At 43.2% G+C, this 24331-nt stretch overlaps 1 protein-coding gene across 1 annotated transcript in view; it reads right to left on the bottom strand.

Moving 5' to 3' along the window:
• The window catches only part of TBC1D2B (TBC1 domain family member 2B), an 85455-nt gene extending 61338 nt beyond the window's left edge, over positions 1–24117 (bottom strand). The window contains 2 exon segments of the mRNA XM_079129372.1: positions 4570–4723; positions 23746–24117. Coding sequence (XP_078985498.1) covers positions 4570–4723; positions 23746–24102 — 511 coding nt within the window. The 5' untranslated portion in view covers positions 24103–24117.
• Between the last annotated feature and the right edge of the window lie 214 nt (positions 24118–24331).

Genomic DNA, 24331 nt, shown 5'->3' with positions numbered 1-24331 from the left:
CAGTCTCCTCTCAGAACCTCTCCACTGGGCTTCCAGGGGCTCCACCCAGACAGAGCTGGACTCTCAGCCCATGCGTCATCTCCCTTCATCCTTCCTCCCACACATTCACACCCTTTCATGGCCTGACTTTCACAGAACCTTCAAACCAGAAGGAACCTGGTCAGAGAGCACTTTGTTTCACAGTAGGGATGCCAAGAGCTCAAGGTGTCCTGAGCTTTCTCCACTAAACACTGGAGAAAACACCTCTTGAAGACTATACTGGTGATGACTGTCACTTACACTTTAAAACATCGCATGGCATTTTGTAGCATTTCACAAACAAGATGATGAAGCGGCAGCTTCCATGCTCACCCTATGGATGACACACAATGGCTGCTGCCTCCCTAGTGTGCACTCACCCAGGGGCTTCCTTCTCAGTGCCCAGGGCCCTGAACACAGTCCTGCACAAGTTGCTGAGGAGTGAAGGGGCAGCTCCTCCCCACCATTCTCCTGCTCCCACACAGCTGCTAAGAGTGTGACAGTTAAACTACATGATGAGGCTGCTGCAGGGCAGGAAATGTGTGGTCAACCCTCAAAACATCTTTACAGGTACTCAGGCATTCAGCCCACTGCAATTTTAGGTGCTTTCGTGCCCCTAACTCTTGGGTAGTTGTGAGAAGAACCAGGTCTTGTTATCCCCAGCTTCCCAGCTTATTAGTTCATGTAGGGAATGAGGTAAACACATTGGGCTGGACGTTTCAGTTTTTCTGGTTTTTTTTTTTTTTTTTTCTCTTTTGATACTGGGGATTGAAACCAAAGATGCTTAACCACAGAGCCGCATCCCCAGCCCTTTTTATTTTTTATTTTGAGACAGGGTCTCATTAGGTTACTTACAGCCTTGCTGGCTGTAAGGCTGGCTTTGAACTTATGATCCTCCTGCCTCAACCTCCTGAGCCACTGGGATGACAGGAATGTACCACCATGCCTGGCTAGACATACGTTTTATAATGAGATGATCAGCTATTTGGATTCTGGCTACCCCATTCTCAACAGTTACGAAAGCCAGGAGACCACTGGTTTTATCTTTGCAAATTATTCCCTTACAAAGGAATAGTTTGAAACTATCCATCCAAACATGGAAGACAATGATGAATGGTGTTTGATGCACGGCACTCTTTGAGAGGTCAGGCTGCAAAAGGGAAAGCAGACAAAACAGATGAAGAGACTACAAAGTCATCCTACTTTCTCACACTTGATTGACTGACATATAGCTGAGAATTCAACCACAAAGGTAACAGTACCTTATTCTGAAGACATGAATTCTAAAAAAAATAATAATAATAATAATGTGGGCAATTATGTGACAGTGTCAGCTCTCTATCAAATGTTTATCCCAGCTCTTCCTTACTTATACCTAGATTTTGAGGGTGGTCAGGTATTCAGCTAAAGTACCTGGCTCCTCAGACTCCCTTCCAGCAATGTGACACAGTTCTAGCTAATGAGGCATAAGCTGAAGTTTTCTGGGAAAGCATTATCCTTTCTGATATTGGTGCCACCACCAGGAATAGTAAGCCTGAGTAGGAGAGCTAGTACACTTTGAGGATAGGATAGCCTGGTCTCCTCAATGGCACTGTTGAGTCACTATCCCACCCATGAACGGTCTATCATATGAGACAAACAAATGCCTATCTGTAAGTCCTTGTTAGTCAAGTTTCCTACTAATACAGCTGAATGAAATCTACCCATTCTCCCATTTATCCATTCAAAATTATACTACCACATATATGCATGAGTGTGTGTGTGTGTGTGTATGGAGAGATATAAATATCTTGACTTAGCAATGCGGTTCCCTAGTCAGTCCTCAAGGGAGAACTAGGAAGAAGGATGGACAAACTCCATTACACAGGAACAGTTTGCATTCTGGTACTAGAGGAAAAGTGCCTTACTCAGAATCTGGCTACCGATAATTATCTGAGTCGTATCCTCAAGTCAGGCCCACAGGGCTTCTTCCACTAGATCAGACTGCCTTCCAAGATACTCAACTGGCTATCCATGGAAAGTGCAAATTCCCCCTATCTTCCCCGGTAGGTGCTAGGAGAGTCCTGATGAGCAACACCCATTAGACTACAGATAAATGTGTTCTGAACAACAGGCTGACTAGGAGATAAGAGCAGGAAAATTGTTTTTTCATGCAAACCAGAGTTACAAAAAGCATTCACCAGTTCTAGCTAGTCAGCATGGTTAAGCTACGCTGAAGAGATCACTATAAGCATGGCATCAGAACATCACAGGGCACTGCCACATAATAAACTTTACTTCTTATCCAGTTCTTCTCTCTGATGATGAAGAAGCTAAAATACAGACTTTTCTACTTGACTTCCTGCTTTTGACTTTTTCACTTCCTCAATTACTACGGTCTTGAAAATGGCCCAGTGGCTCAAAGTTTCATTATTTATTCTTAGAAGTTATCTAAAAATTGGTAGATATCTAAAGTTACAGTCATTTCTACACATATGTCTTCTAAAGCATTCTACTGTACTTTATTGAACAAAGTCCAAAAAATTCCAAAGCCAGCTGTCAAGGCATTCCCAGGTCTGCTGGGGCCTGGTGTGCCCCAGGCTTGGCTCACTGGTCCCTGCAGCCACACTCATCTGTAGCTCCATGGAGGCCCCATATTCCAGCTCTCTTACAATATCTCCCTCCCTCTCTTTATCTGGTTAAGTCCTGGTCTTCACATCCTCAGAGAAGCCCCCAGCCACCCCAAAGTTATGTTCAACCCATGAATGGGCCTAGGGTTCTTCCCTTCCCTCACACTTATCTCACTTTTCTTCACAAGACCACCCTGCTGGATTAGAAACACCAGGAGAGGGGAGACCAGGCCCATCACAGGTGCCTACTTTGCTGAATGAACAAATGTCAGATGATACAAACTCTAAATTTCCACACCTACAGTTTCCAAACCAAAGAAAGGGAACAACAGATGGGCTTCAGAGGTTTTCTTGAGCTCCCAAGCCTCACTATTTGGGCTTGAAAGAAGGCAGGGTAGGTGTTACAAAGAGACTACAAAACTAGGTTCTACCTCCTTTCAGTTTAACATCTCTGAGTCTTTGCTAGAGAGAAGCACTTTATGTCCCCAGAGAAAAGGAACAGAGACATATTGAGTACCTTCTGTGACAAAGGCATGAGCCATTATCACAAGGGCTGCCGGTTCCCCTACAGGGTCTCCAAGTATCCCAAGGGACTTGGAAACTGAGTTATAGAGCTTCTTTCCATGGAAAGCATGAAAACGGCTTTTTAAACACTCAGACAATAGTGAGTGGACTCCTGAACTAAACGGAGAGGGGCATAAATTTGGACATGAAGGCATCACTTCAGTTCCTGGTAGTTGGTGTGCTAAGACATGCATGAAAACAACATGTTTCTCAGGAAAACACATCCACAGATATACAGTACATGTAGTAATTTCTCACTGACCAGAGGGCTAGCCTGCTGACAAACACTGACTAGCAAAGTCGAGGCTTGCAAATTTGGAGAACAGTTAAAGTCTGAGAAGGCATTTGTTTCTGGAACAAAACAGTTGCACATGAGCCAACACCACAGGGAACTTGAAAGGAGAAACCTATGTTCTAAAATTCAGAGGGACCCCTGGATTTATGAAGTATAGACCATGTTTCTTTATGAAAGTGTTAGAGCTAGGCCTGACTGGCTTAAATTTTATGTGCACTCCTTTATGTCCTTCAAAAATGCTATTACGATAGTCTGGCTTTTAGAGGCCTCACTTGAGGGTTCAGGATCCTGTATTTTATTCTGGGCCTTCTCTTCTCCCTGCAAGATAAGAGGGGGCCATATGAACAGTCCCACCCGTACAGTTTTTGTTGGGAACAGGGAAAGTAGGCAGATGAGATGGTCAGCAAACAACTGTCCCATTCTCTCTAAGGGGCTCAATACAGCCTAAAGTCACAAGAAGATCATGGGGTTTTTAATTGTTGATATTCAAACATAAAAGTATATTACCTCTACATAACAAATGGTTAGGAATTATTATGAGTTATAAAAATGCCATAAATTTGCCAAGTGTACCCCCCCCAAAAAAAAAACGAGAATTCAATATAAAATAAAATCAATGTCTGAGAGTTAAATTCTTCCTAAGAAATACTAGCAAATTGAAAATGGAATGCTTTGAGAATACTTTCCCAGTACATGCAAACTGTAAAGCCTAATTGAGTCTGCCCAGGTATAAACATGTAGGCCTGAGTACTTCATTTCAGGTATAGTAGGGAGCAGGCTGGCCCTGATGTCAGAACTTAGGATTTACTCTATGGCATCTGTAACTTCAGCTATGCACCCATTGGCCTCTACCCTATCAAGAGCAACATGCTTGGTACTGGCCTTGCCTGGTTCCAAGGTCATTCATTACCTTGCATGTTACTCCACACCTGGAAGCACTCAGAAACTATGAAATGCTGCCCATTCAAAGTGATCAGCATTGTGATTTTCACTCTGTATCCTTTTCCTTCCCTGCTAAGTTGACTTACTGTACAAACAACTATACACAAAGAACTGACACAAGTCCCTCTGCTTATGCCTTACCTGTGTTATCTCTGGCTACAAGACCCTTGGGAAAATCTCCAGGAGCTGGGGAAGTGCTGCTGTCCCATTTCACCATGTCAAGGCTGTTGCAATATTCCCATCTTTTCTGCTGAAGCTCCTGTAACCAGTAAGTCATGAGTTGACGATTAGGAGCCTAGAAAGAGAGAAGGGGAGACAATGTGTTATAGTCACCAAGATGAAGAGCTTAAAAAAAAATATGTCTCAAGTATACACTGTGAACCTTGCCATGTGAAAGAATGAGGCAGAACAGAGCAAAGACATTTCAGTTACAAGACCGTCAGTTTTTGTTTTTGTTAAGCAAATAGTTCTAACATAAATTAATAAAACTTTTAAAATTCTAACGTTAGAGAATGATAACTGTCCACAAAGAGTTTTAGGAAGGATTAACAACCCTGCTGCTTTTTCACTGTGATCACCTATAAATTCCATCCCAAGAAATCAAATTTTACATAGGTATGGATGGTATCCTTGTCAAATCACATCAAATAATGACATTTAAATTCTGCCAGCATCTGAGAGAGTATACTACAAATTAAACTAGATAAACTAGATAAAACTACATATTAAAAACTAGATAGCAATCCTACTAGTATGACTAATTTTTAAAAATGCTGACAATATCAGGTGCTAACAAGGGCATGGAGCAACTAGATCTTTCATAAACTGCTAGTGGGGATCCAAAATGGCAAAAATAGGGCTGAAAATATAGCTCAGTTGGTAGACTGCTTGCCTCACAACAAGCACAAGGCTCTGGGTTCAATCCCAGCACCACACACACAAAAATAAATAAACAAATAAATAAATAAATAAATAAAATCTAAAAAACAAAATGGTAAAGATATGTTAGCAAACAGTCTGACAGCCTGTTATAAACACAGATTTACCAACTGACCTGCAAGCTCTCCTGCATATACACCCAAGAGGAATAAAAGCATATTCACATAAAACACTCATGTGAATGTTTACAGAGGTTTTATTCATAATCACCAAAAATTACAAAAAACCTGGAATGCACTTCATCTGGCCAGTGAAAAAACAGACTGTAATAAATTCATATAAGAGAATACTACTCAGCAATAAAAAGGAAGGAACCACTGGTTCACGCAACATGCATGAATATGAAATGCATACTGCTCAGTAAAAGAAGTCAGATTCCAAAGGCTATGTACTGTATGATTCCATCTAGGTGACATTCTGAAAAGGCAAAATTAAAAGGAAAGGAAACAAATCTGGGGTTTCCAGTGGGTGGGTGGTGAGGCACCCGCAGAATTCAGGGTGATGGACCCCTCAGACATCGTGTGTGTTGTATAATCATGATTACAAGCACTGGGCAAACCCACAGAACTGTAGACCATGAAGAGTGAATTTCATTCTGCAACATTAAGTATATTTTCAAAAAATCCAACGAAGAGACAGAGGAACCCAAAACTATGAACCTAATTATAAATAAGCAAATCAAATGGAAGATGTGGGTCATAGGTCTCTAAGCAGCTCCCTGCAAAGGAGCCCCAAGAAGGAGGAAGTATGCATGGCATGATCGACACTGGCATCCCGTGGTATAAACATCAGGCACAGTGGTTCCCAGATCAAGGCAATACAGAAACCTGCTCTGCAGGACTGACAGCAAGTGACAGGCCTAGGGACCAAACTGCTAACTGTCTACAATCAAAGGATACTGTACCTAAAACCTAGGGTCTTTTTAATAATGTCTGCACACCTGGCCCCAGGCCAAAAAAAAAAAAAAAAAAAAAATACACTCTAGAATCTCTGGGTATATATGGAAAATTCTTCCAACTCTCAGTCAAGCTCTCATTTCATCACTCATTCAATCAACATCTACTGAGTACCTGTCAGGTGCCTGGACTGGAGCTCAGCCTATGAGAAAGCAAGCAAGCCAGCCGTTCCCATGGTGTCCTGAGTGCTAGGAGTGGGCAGCAGGTAAGATAGGGCTGACCTGCCTGAAGAGCACTGAGGAGGGACACCTGGCCAACCAGGGCAGGTGGGGTGAAGGCAGAGGCACTCAAAAGTTAAGACATCAGCCACCTGCAGGTTCAAGAGCTTCAAAGTACCAGCTTAATGTCTATCTTCCCCAATGAACATCGACTCAAAAATGACTCCATTTCTGTAACATCTTGCCCAGTACCAGGATGCATAGTAGAACACTTGCTTATTGAATAAATAAGGGAAGGGATAGATGAAAAAGTAAGGTGATACAGAAGCCTGGTCTTAAAGAGGAAGCAGGCAGCAGCCAGAAGGGCTACGGAGCAAGAGTTCCAGGAGGGGAGAAGAGTGCCTAAAAAGGCCAAGGCTAGACAGCGTGAGGGAAGGGAGCAGAGCAGGAGGGACACCAGGCCCCCGCCCCACCCCAGCGACTAGCAGGCCTTCCTAAGGCGATGAGACTTGACAGGGCAATGGCAAGGCTAGACAATGCCACAGGGTGACTAGGAGAGGATCAGTATCTGCCTTCCATCCTCAGACTGACCATTTAAAATGTTATAGTCCCAAGTTCTAGAAAGCCAGCCAGGCATTCTAATCATAATAGAAGGAACAGAAATAAGATGAAGCTCCTCCACTCAGTAGAGAATTGAGCCAGGAAAGCACCCAGCAGGAGGGCATGTGTCAGTGTGCACTATGGGAAAGCTCACCAGGTCATATCATGAGTTTCTTACAATACCAGGCTTTCCAACTCCTATTCATCCCTCAAGACCCAAGGCGAACGCTACCTCTTCAAAAGAAGTTGCCCTGACCTGAGTGATACCTTTCATCTCTATCTTCTGAGTGGGAGCTCATAGCACCAGGGAGCCCAGACAATCTTCCCATAGGGGCAGAAGCACTCCCTGTGTGCTCCTTACTACCATGCGCTCCTTGAAGGCACAGGCAGGTCTGGCCTTCTCATCTCAGTAGGACCCAAGATGCCTCGCTCAATGCCTTCAACACAGAAAAGCATTCTAGTCACTGACTCATTTATTATGTTTAGTTATTGCTACTGTTAAAACACCAGTTCAAATATGGCATCAATCCCAATATAAGAGACCAAGTCAAATATCTTGGAAAGCCTTTCTCGATATTTCCTACACAGGTGCATGAATGTCCCGGGGGAGGGAGAGGGCAGACAAGGACTGGGTACCATGTGACACTCCAGCTGTTCCCACAAAGCCTTTTTCCTCAGGCTTCCAGGAGTCCCAAACTCAGAAGCCTGCTCATTCATGGATGAGTCAAGTCCTGGCCACCTATCCCTTCCCTTGGACCCCAGGAACTCCCTATCCCCTAACCCCAGCTAGCTCTCAACTTGGTGCTCAGAAAAATACCGTAATACTGTCATCTGATTGCAAATTAGTTATTTCAGCACACACTCATTCAGGGCCCACTGTCAGTAGGAAGCATGTTACCAGGGAGACCTGGGGATAGCAATCCAGCAGCATGCACAAGGAGTCAGGCTTAATCACCTAGACACACTCTCCACGAACCACTTTACCTAAGTTTGTTGATTCCCTGGCAAAGAAGCTCCACCTATCAAAACTCAGTACATTTTAGAAGCTATAATACGCTCATCTGAGTTAATCTACAATCTCATTCCTAGGAATTCATCTAAAATGAAATTTTAAAAAAAATACTACAATTATCTAAAAGGAGAAACAGAGAAAATGCCACGTACACAGAATGTTTCTTCATTCACCTGACAAATGTTTATTTGAGGCTAGCTTGGACCAGGTTCAGCAGTTACCACTAGGGACACAGAATCGATGAGACCTAGTCAATTCCTGCCACTGAGGCTCCCAGTGAGCAAACACTTTCTTTCATCCAGTAATGAATAATAAGAAACATATTAACAAAACACAATCAACATAAATGCCCAGATAAACAACTAAGAAATCCTTGTGCATTATATGACCTTATAAAATACAGTCAAGCTGCACGCAGTGGTACATGCCTGTAATCCCAGGCAAGTTCAAAGCCATCCTCAGCAATCTAGTGAGGCCCTCAGCAATTTAGTGAGACCCTGTCTTAAAATAAAAAATAGGGGCCTGGGGAGATAGCTCAGTCGGTAGAGTGCTTGCCTTGTAAGCACAAGGCCATGGGTTCGATCCCCAGCACCCCAATAAAATAAAATAAAATAAAAAATAAAAAGGGCTAGGGATATGGTTCAGTGGTTAAGTGCCCCTGGGTTCAATCCTCAGCACTAAAAAAAGGAACAATAATGATGAGTAATGGCTTATGCTACCAAATAGTTAAGCATATTATAAACCCAAAAAAATCAAAATACAGAACTAAGTAGGCATAAGAATATTTAGGTAACATTTCAAATCACACCACTGGGGAAAGTACTAATTATTAAATAATGATATTAGGACAACTGGTCAAATATGTGGAAAGAGAAAACATCATGAATGACCTATGTTAGAAATCTGTCATAATAGAAAATTTATTCAAATTTATTCAAAGATTTATTAAATTAATGAATAAAAACCACTAGATGGACAAATTAATAAACTAAATAAATTGATGAACTGAATACAAACCATTAGATTACAAGAAGAAAACACTTTTATAATTTGTTTCTACCTCTTTCTTCCTCCTGCAACAAGAGTTGCTTAGATTTTCATCACATTTTAAGGAGATGATGAGATGGTCTGACTTTAAGTTGAGCCCTCAAGGCAGAGGAGAAATTCACAGTGGAAGGTTTTAGCCGAGATATCCAGAAGAGCTAACATTGAAGTACCATCAGCAGCCATGAGATTCCTACTCAGAAGATAAAGACCATTTGCACTGTGGCAAATGGTGGGCAAGAAAAACAAACCACTCTTTAGGATTGAGCCCCAAATCCAAAGCTGGCAGGGCAGATACTTCAAACCATAAGCCACCAGCTGCTTCTCCTCCGGGTAACCCTAGGCTGCTGGCTCCAGGCTGAGCAGAAGCTGGAGTCTGACTTCCACAAGGCTGATAATTCTCCCCAGCAACACAGAAGAAACTGCTGTCCTCACATTTCTATTCTCTTGGAACGGAAAGGCCTTTCTAAGCCCTCAAAGAAAGCAAGCAAAGAAAATGTCTGCGTGTCTAAAAACACCATAAATAAAATTAAAGGACAATAACAAACTAAGTAAAAAGACCACACAACTTCCAAGTCCCTGAGCACAGTGTGGAATTCCACATCGCCACAGTTTTGCAGGGGCTCCTGGCTCTGCCAGGACCAAGAAAAATCCTGTTTGTGGGGTGAGCAACTATTAATCTTTATTTTTTAAAATGTACATTTTTGACTTTTATTTCAAATAATAACAACCTACTTTTGCTATGAAGAATTAGGAAAACAAAGAAAATAAAATGAACATAAACATACCTCTATCAAAACTTTGGTGAGCTTCTTTTCAAACACTTTCTACCCATAAATATCTACATCAATTTTTTTTTTAAAATATTTTTATTTGTTCTAAATAATTGTCCATGACAATAAAATGCATTTACACATTTTGATAGGTCTTACATAAATGGAGTGTAATTTCTCATTTTTCTGATTATACATATTGCAGGATCACATCGGTCATGCAGTCATACATGTACATGAGGTAATAATGTCTGTTTCACTCTAATATCATTCCTTCCCCCATGCCCCTTCCCCTTCCTTCACTGCCCTCCTCTACCTAATCTAAAATAACTCTATTCTTCCCTGGCACCCCTTATTGTAAATTAGCATCTGCATACCAGAGAAAACATTTGGCCTTTGGTTTTTTGGGTTTGGTTTCTTTCTTCTTTTTTTTTTTTTTTTTTTTTAATTTTTAGTTGTAGATGGACACAATACCACATTTTGTTTAATTTTTATGTGGTGCTAAGGAGCGAACCCAGTGCCTCACACGTGCTAGGCAAACACTCTACCACTGAGCCACGCCCCTAGTTGCTTTATCTTATTTCACTTAGAATAATATTCTCCAACTCCATCCATTTACCAGCAAAAGTCATAATTTCACTCTTCTTTAAAGCTGAGTAATATTCCATTGTGTGTGTGTGTGTGTGTGTGTTATCAATCACATTTTCTCTATTCATTCATCTGTTGAAGGACACCTAGGTTGGTTCCATAGTTTAGCTATTGTGAATTGAGGTGCTATAAATATTGATATGGCTACATCACTGTAGTATGCTGATTTTAAGTCCTTTGGGTATAGGCCAAGGAGTGGGATAGCTCAGTCAAATGGTGGATCAATTCCAAGTTTTCTGAGGAATCTCCATACTGCTTTCCAGAGTGTTTGCACCAATCTGCAGTCCACCAGCAATGTATGAGTATAACTTTTGCCCCCACATCTTTGCCAACATTTACTGTTGCTTGTATTCTTGATCTCTGCCATTCTAACTGGAGTGAGATGAAATTTTAGAGTAGTTTTGATTTGCATTTCTGTAATTGCTAGATATGATGAACACTTTTTCATATATTTGTTGGTCAACTATATATCTTCTGTGAAGTATCTGTTCAGTTCCTTAGCCCATTTATTGATTGTGTTATTTGTTTTTTTGGTGTTAAGTTTTCGAGTTCTTTCTATATTCTGGAGATTAATGCTTTATCTGAGGTGCACGTGGTAAAGATTTTTTTCCCATTTTGTAGGCTCTCTTCACGTCATTGTTTCCTTTGCTAAGAAGATTTTCAGTTTGAATACATCAATTTTCTCAATAAAACTGGAATAAGAATATAGACTTTTCCATAATCTATACTTGCATATTAGTAGCATTATAAGACACTGTTCATTAACAACTACTATGTGCCAAATACTAAGCTTTCACTTTACACATACTGTCATTTAACCCTCATAACAATCTGAAATAGTATCCTCTACTTGCCCACAGACCCTGGAGCCTGAGTGCCTGACTTCAAATCCCACTATGCCACTTGCTAGTTGTGTGAGGCAAGCTACTTAAACCTGACCCGAACTCAGACTCCTCATTGGTAAGACAGAAATAATAAGAACCTACTCCATTGTGTTATGAGGATTAAGAGAGCTAACGTGTGTTAAGCTCAGAAGAGCGCTTGGCACACAGTGAGTACTCATTAAGTATCAGCCATCTGTCTTATGGCTCTTTCCTGAGATCTCAGTCAGCTGCACAGTCAAAATCCAAACCAGGTCTGCAGTGCTCGCTATCAAGGAGAAGAATGAGAGTGTGTGCCCAAGACAAAATCCATTCTCAGCACTTCTGCAGGAATCACAAGTTCCTCTATGGTTTTTCTCAAAAACTGAAATGCCGACAGCCTCAACCAATGTCAAGGTTCAATTTAAAACCCCTTAAGTATGTTGGTTTGGGGGAAAAGGCAACTTCCACACCAGAGGCTGTGCCTCCATCAGTGGCAGAAGTTCCTCTGGACATCAGAATTAGTGGGGTCAGTGTGGTATCCCTGAGTCTGAGAGGGCAAGGCTATAAGGTATTTCTAATGGAGGCTCTTAGCCACAATTCTGCTCTAAAGACACTATTTAAAAACAGACTGCAGGGGCTGGAGTTGTAGCTCAGTGGTAGAGCACTAGCCTAGCACGTGTGAGGTAGCCCTGGGTTCGTTCCTCAGCACCACATAAAAATAAATAAAAAGACAAAGGTATTTGTTCAACTACAACTAAAAAAAAAAAAAAAAAATTCTTTTTTTTAAATAGACTGCAGTGAGTAATAACAAGGCCACATAAGGAGGGAGAGCAGGAGTGCTCCAGCATAGCAGGCTCCTCAGGTCTCCGTGCGTAAGGACTACTTGTCAGTCTCCCACACTCACAGACCCTGACACTGTCCTGATTCTCCTACCCCTGGGCCTCTGCAACAGCAGCCTAACTGTACTTGTTGTCCTCAATCTCTCCCAAACCTTCTCCTGACACCTAGCCAAAGAAGTCTTATGTGCCCTATACTTAAAGTTCAATGCCAAGCAATCTGGCCTGGTAACAGCCTATGCCAACCCACACTCCACAGGACCATGACCTTTCTCCCACGTGACAGGAGCTCACATGAGCAGGCACGACCCTGCTCCCACTGCACCACCTCACATCTAGCAAACTGCTGCTTGCCCCTCAAGACCCAGTTTGGACACCCCATTTATGAGGCCATCTGGTGTCCATTACAGAACCAATCACTTATTCCTCCAACATTTTATATACGATGACACGCCACCTCAGTCACCTACTTAGAAGGACAAACTCTGGGTTCCTCCCCCAAAGGGTCAAGCCCAACCGTGTTTTTAAGCTAGAAGAAAAGCATAAGCAGCAGTCATGACAGGCCAGAGAAAGGAGAACATACAGGAGGGTTGTCTGCCCACCTCAAAAGGAGCAATGTAAACTGCACAAGTAGTTTCACTCACCCATATTTCGTAAAAGGGTACAATGGCTGCTCATAATGAAGGAACTCTTCTTTTTTAAACTTGAGGAAGGATATCTGGATTTCCAAGAAATGTCTTCCATAAGCAATAAAAAGCATAAGTGTAAGTCAGGAGCAATGGCACACACCTGTAATCCCAGGTACTCTGAAGGCTGAGGTAGGAGGATCACCAAGTTCAAGGTCAGCTTCAACAATTTAGCGAGGCCCTAAACAACTTATTGAGACACTGTCTCAAAATAAAAAATTAAAAGGGCTGAAGATGTGGCTCAATGGTTAAGAACCCCTGGGTTTAATCCCCAGTAGCCAAAAAAAAAAAAGTGTAAGTATATTGTACACAGCCTGATAATACAAAATTCAAAATTCAGATGGAAAACACAGACTAAAACTCCAAATCTGATAAATAACTTTAGGTTCCAAATTTGCTTTGAATGTTTCAAAATCACGAGGCTGGAAACAATCTCAAGGGATCTGGCTCAGCACCAGTGGAAAAAAAAATGTATTTCTTCCCTTGGAAGATTTTGAAATCTTCTGTTTGAGCCCAACAGCAGACACCAAGAAGGCAAATAATACTGGATCTCCTGCTCCTTGGAAGACAGAGAATGTAATTTCACAAACCTCCATTCCTCCAGTGGACATTCCTCCAAATTCCCATTTTGTATCTTTTCAAATTGCTATCTTAAAGTTAGTATTTACATATATTTTATTAAACAATCTCCTGAATTCTAACCTAACTGCCTTTCAAAAATTGAGCAAAACTCAAGCTCCAAATTGATTTCCCTGTACACTGAGTCCAGTGGCAGCTGTACCCTGGCAAGATGCCTCACCTCTGCCCACTCTGGGAGGTGCCCACTGGGGAGCTATGCCAGCTCTAATACGCAAGCAGCCCCCTTTAAAATGCAAACACCTGGACAGAAAAGTCATTTCCTAAGCCCATCTTCAGCTAATACTGTTTTTTTTTTTAGCTGTTAACCATTTAATAGAGATGAGAAACCACAGGTAATGGACTACAAGAGAGCCTACAACACAAAAAAGAAAAACAAGTGTGAACTCACAGGAAAAGGGACAGTAAAGACAACTGGTTTGTGCCCAGGCTGTCCACCAGGGCTGGACATGGACTTTGGCAGGACAAGGGCAAGGACAAGGCCCAGGCCAGCCCTTCCCTACAGGAAACGTGGAAGCCTATTAAAATGCTTTCTGTTTCAGAGAGAAAGGGAGCACAAGGCCTCCAAGTGACCACAGGGCTACATTCCTATGGCTCTTTATCAGCTCTGCCATTTCACAATACTGGAGGGCTGGGTTTTTATAAGCTCAAGACAAAAACTGATAGCCACAGCCAGTGGTCTACTGCACAGCCCTGTCCACTGTGCTTGCCACACACATGCAACACTGCATTACTCTTGTTTCATGGTTTTTAACTTAAAACTAAGATAAAGGAATGACTGCCTTATGAAGTTTTAAGAGGTGGAGTGGGGAGGGCAGATTCCCGGGTTACACCCAGTAGAGGCTCTGGGGACAGCACAGCCTGGTATCAGAAACCTGCCTTCCTTTTCACTGACCTGACAGGAATGTGTGGGAGCCATGAAGATTTCTAACAGTTTTTTAAGAGACAGCTAGTGTCTCAGGGGAGTGTCACATGGTTCTTCTACATCATTTGGTCACCCACCAGCTTTGGGTGAAAACTGAGCACAGTATATACCAGCTGTCTGATGGTGGCACTCATTAGAGGTCGCTTAAGAAACACTGGAAGATGCCAGATAAACACTATTTCCCTCCAGAAGGTTCCTTCTAAATGCACACGCAGAAGCCCTCACACAGGAGACAGGCACCTCAGTGCCAACAGAGAACTGTGCCCCAAACCATTGATTTGGAGCATAGAAACTCAGTATGCAAAGAAGATCTGCAGCTGCAAACCACAGAGTGCTGTCCTAAGTATAAAGGGTTCACACTTCACTGGTCTCCACCCACGCAGTTCAGTTATTTCTAGTCCACTTAGAAAGCTACCATAACAGGGCCAAAGAGAAGAGCCACTCGGCATCCAGAGGAGAGCAGTTGCTCAAGGAGGGGCCCCAGAGGGCTGCAGCAGAAGGTCTGGGATTCTGGGTGAGAACTTAGATTCCTGAGGCCCACCCTGGCCTACCAGCCACAATCTATAGGACAGAAACTCCATATTCCACATCCTTAACACTATCCTAGAGACTTATTTTCCAAGCTAAATTCATGAACTACAGTTCTGAGACATTCCCTTCAAAGGACAGAAATAAAAAGGTAATATCAGCATGCTACCTCTGGGACAGCATCAATGAGAGAGCTGGGTAAACTCTAAAGCTTAAAAAACTGGTTCCCAACTGGAAATCCATATGTAACAAAATGAAATTAAACCTCTATCTCTCATCCTGCACAAAAATGAATTCAGAGTGGATCAAAGACTTAGGCACGAGAACACAGACCCTGCGCCTAATAGAGAAAAAGTAGGCCCAAATATTCATCATGTTGGCTTAGGACCTGACTTCCTTAATAAGACTTCTAAAGCACAAGAAGTTAAATCAGGAATCAATAAATGGGATGGATTCAAACTAAACAGCTTCTTCTCAGCAAAGGAAACAATCAACAACATGAAGAGAGAGCCTACAGAGTGGGAGAAAATCTTTACCACATGCACCTCAGATAGAGCACTAATCTCCGGGATATATAAAGAACTTAAAAAACTTAATACAAAAAAAACCACAAATAACCCAATCAATAAATGGGTTAAGGACTTGAATAGACACTTCACAGAAGAAATACAACTGATAAACAAACATGAAAAAATGTTCATCATCTCTTGCAGTTAGAGAAATGCAAATCAAAACTAAGATTTCATCTCACTCCAATTAGAATGGCAATCATCAAGAATACAAGCAAATGGCAATTATCAAGAACACAAGCAATAGTAAGTGTTGGTGAGGATGTGGTGGAAAAGGTACACTCACACATTGCTGGTGGGATTGCAGATTGGTTGCAACCACTTTGGAAAGCAGTATGGCAATTCCTCAGAAAACCTGGAATGGATCCACCATTTGACCCAGCTATCTCACTCCTGGGTCTATACCCAAAGGACTTAAAATCAGTTTATGACAGTGACACAGCCACATCAATGTTTATAGCAGCTCAATTCATGATAGCTAAACTATGGTACAACATAGGTGCCCTTCAACAGATGAATGGATAGAGAAAATGTGGTACATATGCACAATGGAATATTACTCAGCCTTAAAGAAGGATGAAATTATGGCATTTGCTGGTACAGGGATGGAACTAGAGAATATCATGCTAAGTGAAATAAGCCAATCCCAAAAAACCAAAGGCCAAACGTTTTCTCTGATAAGTGGATGCTGATCCATAGTGGTGGGAGGGCAGGGAAGAATGAAGGAACTTTGGATTATGCAGAGGGGAGTGAGGGAGGGATGGGGTAGTGAGAATGAGAAGGACGGAAGACTGAGACAGGCATTATTACCCTATATACATGTATGATTATACTACTGATGTGACTCAGCACCATGAACAACCAGAGGAATGAGAAGTTATGCTCCATTTGTGTACAATATGTCAAGATGCATTCTACTGTCATGTATAACCAATTAGAATAAAAATTTTTTTTAAAAATTGGTTCACTTCCAAGGTTAGAGAGTATGCTCCAGCTGACCACCAGGGACCTGATTCCTCTGGTGAAAACCCCACCCCAAAGAGAGGGCTCTGAGGGGGATGAGCCAGGGACACATCACTAATGTTTCCAATAGAGCCAGATACCACTGGAAATTTATAACATGCCATTCATTTCCAAACTTCATGTAACTAAACTTCTTAAATCTATGCCCCAATATAAACTAACCAGATATGACTTGAGTATATTTATATAATAATCAAAAAAAGAATAAACCTAACTTCCTACTAACAGACTAAGATGTATACATGAAGCAAGTATCATCAACCTGCTGGGTTCATGTGTCTGGTAAAGGTTTTATGTCAGGGCTGTCACTAACTAGCTTGGTACTCAGCTTCCTCCCTCTGTCATGCAGCGGGAGGGCAGGCTGACCTGAGGGCCTTTCCAGTTCTGACTTTGGGATAATGACCCTCAAAGCAAAAACAGTAACTGACTTCTTCCAGTTCAGATCACTTAATGATAATGCCCTACTCACACCTAAAGCAGGCACAGGGACAAACTGCCTAAGGACAGAGGCAATGCTTGACTCCTGCAGGAGGCTCTTCAGAGCCTTGCTCTACAATGTCTACAGGGTGAATGGCTGGTTGGCCACATCACATTAAGAAAGCTGGGCCGCTTTCTCTGTAAGTAGTTGCCCTGAACATCAGACAGCTGGAAAGGGAAATGAAAACTGGGCTTGCTGCCTAGAAATAATTCCCATAATCCAAGATCAACATCCCTGATAACACTCTCCTGCCCACCTCCAGTTATCCAATGTTCATCAGGACAAAGTCCTGCCTGGGGGCAGTCTGCTTAAGGAAGGCTGCTCCTTCCAGTGGCCTGGGCCCAGGAAAAGGCAGAAGGGTTTGAGACACCCAAAGGATCCAAGCTCCCAAACCCTCCTTTCCCACCAGATTACAATTCCCCTACACAACACATCTCTGCAGAAATTAAGCAAATGGCAAGCATACGAACTCATTAAAAGATGCTGACTCTCATCTTACTGGGAACACATCTTGCTGACCCAAGAGGAACTAATTCTGTGTGAGCAGCTCCACAATTACTCCAAAACCTATCAACTTCTCTACCCCATCTTCTCCAGGGAGTTTTTCTTGATAAAATCAGTCACACAGGTCTCTCCAATTCCACATAAATTATTATATATTATTATTATATATTATTATTCCACAGAAATTATTATATAAACCACATATTCCTGGCCCTAAGCCATATACAAATTAGTGTTTTACATAAAGGATGCCCCCTCCCCCTCATTTATTATGGAGAGAGGCCAGACCTCTCCAGAACCAAAAAATTAACAGGTATTTGATATCTGCCTCCCAAGGCTGAATACTACAAACAAACATGGTCTCTCTCCAAAGATTTCTTTTTCAAAGCTCTTAAAATTTTTCAATTATATCAGGTGCTAAGCTATTTAAAAATTTTTAACACTAGTCTTTTAAATCAATGGAATATTTTTGCTGCTGTATCCGTAGCAAGACACATAATGTTTAGAACATGGTAGATGCTCAAAAACACTTGCTAAATAAATGAACATTGCAAACCTCCTTTGACTGTGAAATAAGAGTACATAACCCACCTCTCACCCATACCCACTCTCTCCAAGAGGACTTGAGGGCTCAAAGTACTCATTTAGCGAACAAACATATTCTGAGCAGCTAATAGGTATCTGGCATCCCTCTAAGCATTAAAGTCACAGAGGAGAACTACAGAGAAAAATGTCTCCCTTATGGAGCTTATGCTCCAACAGAACACAGCATCAGATGCTCAGAGAAAGGATTAGACCATATCAGGGAGCAAAACCATCCTGAATCTTTGGTCATTTCAGGGTTTCCTGTACTGCCTGCTAAGTGACTGCTTACTGGATGATCATGAAAACTACAGTCTGTCCAGGGGACCTCTCAGCTTTCAGCCTCTCAAAGCCTCATGCATACAAGTGCCCAGGGCCTTCACTGAACTGAGTATCCTGGGTAGAGGATTTACAGAGCACCAGCTGGAAGCATCATCACTCCCAAGTTCACATTTCCATATTGCATCTACTCTATGAAAGCAAAAAAAACCCAGCTGAGAACTGGTCTGAGAGGATTTAGAGAAATGCTATTCAAATGTCATTAAGATCCCACTATATAAATCTCTCCCAATCAGAATCAAAAGTTCCCATTCAAAACTCCTTTTCTTCCCAGTCTGAGAGTCATTTCTAAAACAGCAGGGTTCTTCTCTTCCTTTTGTGGTGGGGGTTATTTTTTATATACTGTTCAACTGGAGATGGGAAAGCTATAACCAGTGGCTGATGGGTAAAGGCATGTGACCAAGGAGACTTGTCCGTCCCCTCAGAAACCTCAATGAGGTGGGAGTTGGTACTCTTCTATCCTGAAAGCACTTGACTACTCCCTCTATTTCTCAAGAAACAGTTATCCCCAAAAGGAAGGAAATTGGCAATGTGCACGTGGGCAAACCAAGTGGAACATGAGAGAAGTCAGTGAAGGCAGCTATCAGGAATACTCAGGAAAGGGAGTCCAGCAGAGGGGGGCAGGATCCAGCCACACAAGCCCTCCAAAGCCAACCTCACAGACCTCGGCATTTGTGAGACTCAGAAACAAAGGTGCTTAAGAAGCAACTATTGGACCTATCTTCAACTCTGCATCTATCTACTTTTAAATCTGCTTGCCAGTGCATAATATAAAAATAAATGAATCCTAACAGGCAAAAAATTTTCCAGTGGTTCCTAGTGAGGGCCCTCTTCCTGGTAATGGAATGTCTTTTTGCTATGTCCTCAGATGTGGAGAAAGAGATCATCTCTCCAGGGTGTCTTTTCAAGGGCACTAATCCCATTCATGAAGGCTCCACCCTCATGACCAAATTACCTCTCAATACCATCTCCTGCCAACAGCCATCTCCAAACACTACCATATTGAGTTGGGGCTTCAACATAAGACTTTTGAGGGAAACACATACAGTCCACAAGCATAAATACTTTTTGCAAGAACTATTTTGGTAACTGAGAGTACAAACAGCAGTCCTTAGGGAGATGGAAAACCATGTGATACTGGGAACATGATACTGTGTTTGCTTTTAAGGAACTTACTAATTGGGAAGCCATGACAAAATCCATGAAAAGTTAAGTCTCCACAACTTAAAGATTTAAATAATGCTTCAAGACCCCTAAGCAGCTGCTCTAGGGCAAAATAGCTTACCAGAACCATTTAGCAAGGAAGGCTGGTTCACCACATCTATTTTGTACTGAACACACTATGATTACCGAAGCTAACAAATGTTTGTCATTAAACTGAAAGCAGTTTCAACACCAGAGAATGTGCATCCTTACCACAAAAGTGGGTTAAGAATAAGGATGCATAGCTGTTCAATTACGTGTGACTCAGAAACCAACACATGTTCACGTGAGCACCAAATGCTACAAGAAAGGGGGCAGATGCTAGTCTGATGATTCTCCTTGCTCCACAGACAGCAAGATCTAGAAGAGGGTTGTTCAAACTCTACCCTCATTCAGTCACATGCTCTCCTGTCCCTAAGTGCCTGCACACTCCACACCTGTCTTTTTGCCTCCAATCCTAGTGAAGCTTGGTGAGAAACCTCCAGCACTCCTACACATACACCCAACACCCCCGCAACCTGCTATCAGGAAGCAACAGCCTCTGGCAGACCCCTGGAACAGCTGCCAAAAGCCCACTAAAAGATAAAATACATCCTGGTAAAGAATTGGGCAGTAATATGTTCTTGGCGCTTTCTTATTGAATAAAAAGGAAAGACATCAAATTCAGGAAAAGGAAAAACCACACAGCTTATCTAATCCAAAACAAATGATATCCAAAGTCAAAAGTAGGAGGCTTGACAGAACAGATAATACAATTAGATACTGGACATTCGGGACACTCCTTTTCTCAGAGCCCCTACTTAGTCTAGCTTCATAATCTCAGGCGAATCACATCCCCTTTCAAGCCTCCTTTCCCTCATCTGTTAAAACGGCACTGGGCCAGATCCCTGAGTTTAGGAATAGTGGCATTTACCAAGAAATTCCAATATCAACTTTCATTAAGCCTCAAGTAATAAAACATTTTAGAAAAGCCCAACAAAGCGACAGCTTCTCCAGAAAAGACTGAAAACACTTTAAAATAAGAAACATGGGTTGGAGATGTAGCACAGTATAGCACATTGATTGGCCTAGCAAGCATGAGGCCCTGGGTTCAATCCCAGCACTGAAAAAAAAAAAAAAAAATACAATAAGAAAATCGCTGATTTATCTTCTCTTTTTCACCCATCAGAAGAAATGGTTATCTGTGTAGTAATACGCAGCTAGCTGAATTTCATTCAGGACTAAATGTTCATTAACCTACAATGTTCAATCAGGGTCTCCCCAGTAGCTGGGCAGCCCTAACGTGAAGCACTTATGCTTACAGGATCAGTTCTTAGATTAGTTCAGGTGAAAAGGATGATAAATTGCTATTTTCCACTTTTACCACCATAAAATTTTTACTCCTACAGCTCAAAAAGAATTACTGTACACTGAAGTTCACCTTTCTCAAAACACACCCTGACTCTGAAACCCCACATCTCAATTGTTCCTTTCTTCTGGAGAAAGCCTTGCCTGTTTCCAATTCCATCATTTTTTATCAAACCAGCACTTGGCTTCTGGTATTCTGTCTTATTTATTCTGTGACTAATTTTACATATAAAATATTCCTGTATGGCCCAGCACAATGCACACCTGTAATCCCAGTGGCTTGGGAGGCTGAGGGCAGGAGGATCACAAGTTCAAAGTCAGCCTCAGCAAAAAGCAAGGCGCTAAGCAACTCAGTGAGACCCTATCTCTAAATAAAATACAAAATAGGGCTGGGGATATGGCTCAGTGGTTGAGTGCCCCTGAGTTCAATCCCTGGTACAAAAAAAAAAAAAAAAAGAAAAAAAAAATTACAAATGAATATTCATGAGGTCAGTGAATTCCATGAATGAATTTCAGGTGGGTCAGTAGCCCACATTAAAATGTATTTTCCTTTTTTTTTTTTTAAACAAATAGTCTAAACAGACAAAAAAAAAATGGACAGAAGAACAGAGGAAACACTGGTATTCCTACCAGTCTGAGAAATAAAACGCTGTAAAGCAACAATGGAAGCCACAGGTATCCATCCTCAACCACATCTTCTGTCTTCCTATGAGAGGAAACCACCACCCTGAATCCAAGGCTCATCACCCCCAGATGGCTCTCCCTCTCCCCACACATCATATATCCTTATGATAGGTAGTACTGTTTCATATAATCTTCTTAATCTTCAAATAAATGATATCAATCTGTAACTTATTTCTCAATTCGTTTGAGTCATTCACATGGGCACACGCAGGTCCAGCTCCTTTATGTTCATTACTGCATAACATTCCAGTATTTGAACATTAGGAATATACCACATATTTGGCCAAAGACACTGTCTGATGTTTCATCTGGCTGCCAGGTAGTACTTTCTGTGTACCAGTTGTTTTCCATAACATTTTGCAAAATCCTTACAATCATCCAATGAGGAAGGTAAGATTCCCACTAGGCCAAAGCAGAGACTGAGACAAAGAGGTGGTAAAACTTGTCCAACACATGTGAACGGTGGACTCGGGCTGCAAGTTCAAGTTCATCCAAGTCTGAAACCACACTGCTGACTCTGTAGTTCCACTTAGGTAAACACCATTATTTAGATTTTTTTAATGAAAAAAAAAAAAAAAACCCTGATCGAAGGCTCTAAAGCCTCTAAGAAAATCTAAAACAGGACACTCTGTTTTCTCTTTTCACACACAATTCCACTGGAAATTTGTCTGACACAGGGGCAGTCCACGTGTACACTGAGGATAAGCCTCTGCCTTTGGCAAAAGTGCTTATGAACTCGCTGGGCCATTCCCAAGTTTATACAGACACTCTCTAAGTTAACCCCAAGTTTAACTGCAATTCTGGTTGGCTTCCTTTGGAGAAAGAGGCTGTCTGCAGCCACTCAGAGATGGGAGAGAGAAGCCCAAAAGACCATGGGAATCAGACCATGCTTGAATTGGCAAAAGCTGAGTTGACAAAGCTCTAAGAATGACTTCAGGGAGCAGCTCCAGCTGCTGCTGGCTCTATCATTCTCAGGGAACAGTCCTGTGCTCACAAGGCCAGGGCGCTTGCCCACTCTGCTCTCCACTTGGCCAGCTTTGAGAGAGCTGTTGCTGAGAGAGCCCAGCTCTGCTGCTCTGGAGAAAGCCCAGCTTGCAATACGGAAGAGAAGCCAGAAAGAGGAGTGAGGGTGGAGACTCAAAGGAAGGAGGCAGGGAGCAAGGCCCCAAGAGAAGCACCCCAGGTCTAAGCCAGGGCCTAGGAGATGACAGAATCTGGCCTTCCAGGGAATTCCCAAGGACAGGGAAGGCCACCCAACACCAAGATTTCCTGACCACTGACACCTCTACACTCAGTTTCTCTACTGGAAGATTAAGGAAGCCTCCAAAGAACAAGGCATGAAGCAACCACCTCCCACCTCCCTCAGTCAAAACAAGAAGCAAGAAAACAGGCTGTGCCACTTACTAGCTATGTGAGCTTGGCTAGAGCATCCCCGCCCACTCTGAAGGGGACAGTGGTGGGTTATCTCTAGGGGCCATCTCTGGCTCTGTCCACAGCACTAAATGCACTAATATTTATTGAGTTCTTTATAGAGTGTAAGTCATTTAATCCCACCCCACCCCATCCCCCAAAATAAGGTAGATACTACTATTATCCACACTTTCCAGAGAAGGCAGCTAAGCACAGAGGTTGAAGGATACATCCGAGTTATTAAGAAGTCCCTGGAGATGGAAGCCTACAGTTGTGGAAAAGATGGTAGGAGTAGAGGGACAAGAAGGAGGACCAATGAAAGGTGCAGGAAGACACAATGGATCAAAGTTATGAGGAAGGGAGAAGGGACTGAGTAGCCTTCAGGCCCACTGGCCTAAACTCAAGAGTAAGATTAGGAAGGAGTGTGGAATCGCGGGGAAGCGGGTAAAGGAAGGCAGAGTAGGGCAGGATGGGAAGAGGCCTGCGGGGAAGAAGGGTGGCAGGGAAAGTCCCCAGGCTGAGCAGAGGGAGCCGACCGGGAGGTGGGGCGGTCGCGGGGCGCGCGCACTCCCACCTTGAGCACGGTGACCGCTCCCGCACTGTGCACCTGGAAGTGCGCGGGCAGCTCAGCGCCTGGCTCAGCCGCCTCGTCGGGGCCCTGGTAGCTGAAGCAGGCGTCGGCGATGTCCAGGTGGCCGAGGGGCAGCGCGTCCTGCGGGCTCTTAAAGTAGTAGAGGTAGCAGCGGCGCGCGTCGAACACGAACCAGCGGCTGCGGTAGCCGCGCAGCGGGCCCTTGCCCGACAGCTTCTGCAGGTAGCCGCACAGCCGCGCGGGCTCCCGCCCGGCCCCTACCCCAGCCTCCGCGATGGCCCCCGGCGCCGCCCCCTCGCCGCCGCCACCTTCCTCCCCGCGGGTCCCGGACCCCGGCATCACCCGCCGTGCGCCCACTGCCGGCACCCAAGCCCCCGCGCCGCCGCGCCGCAGGAACCACTGCGCCCCCTCCCCGCCGCCGCCGCCGCCGCTCCCTCCGCACGACTGGGCGCGCAGAGCAGCCTGGGACTTGTAGTCCCGCCCCCGCCCGCCCACGGCTGCCCCTGCAGGGCGGCGGAGGGCGGGTCAGGACCCAGACCTCCGAGTCAACGCGGCTTTCGTGCATGGT

The sequence above is a fragment of the Sciurus vulgaris genome (assembly GCF_902686455.1).
Source record: "Sciurus vulgaris genome assembly, chromosome: 2".
Taxonomy (NCBI): domain Eukaryota; kingdom Metazoa; phylum Chordata; class Mammalia; order Rodentia; family Sciuridae; genus Sciurus; species Sciurus vulgaris.
This window is presented reverse-complemented; position numbering and strand designations above follow the sequence as displayed.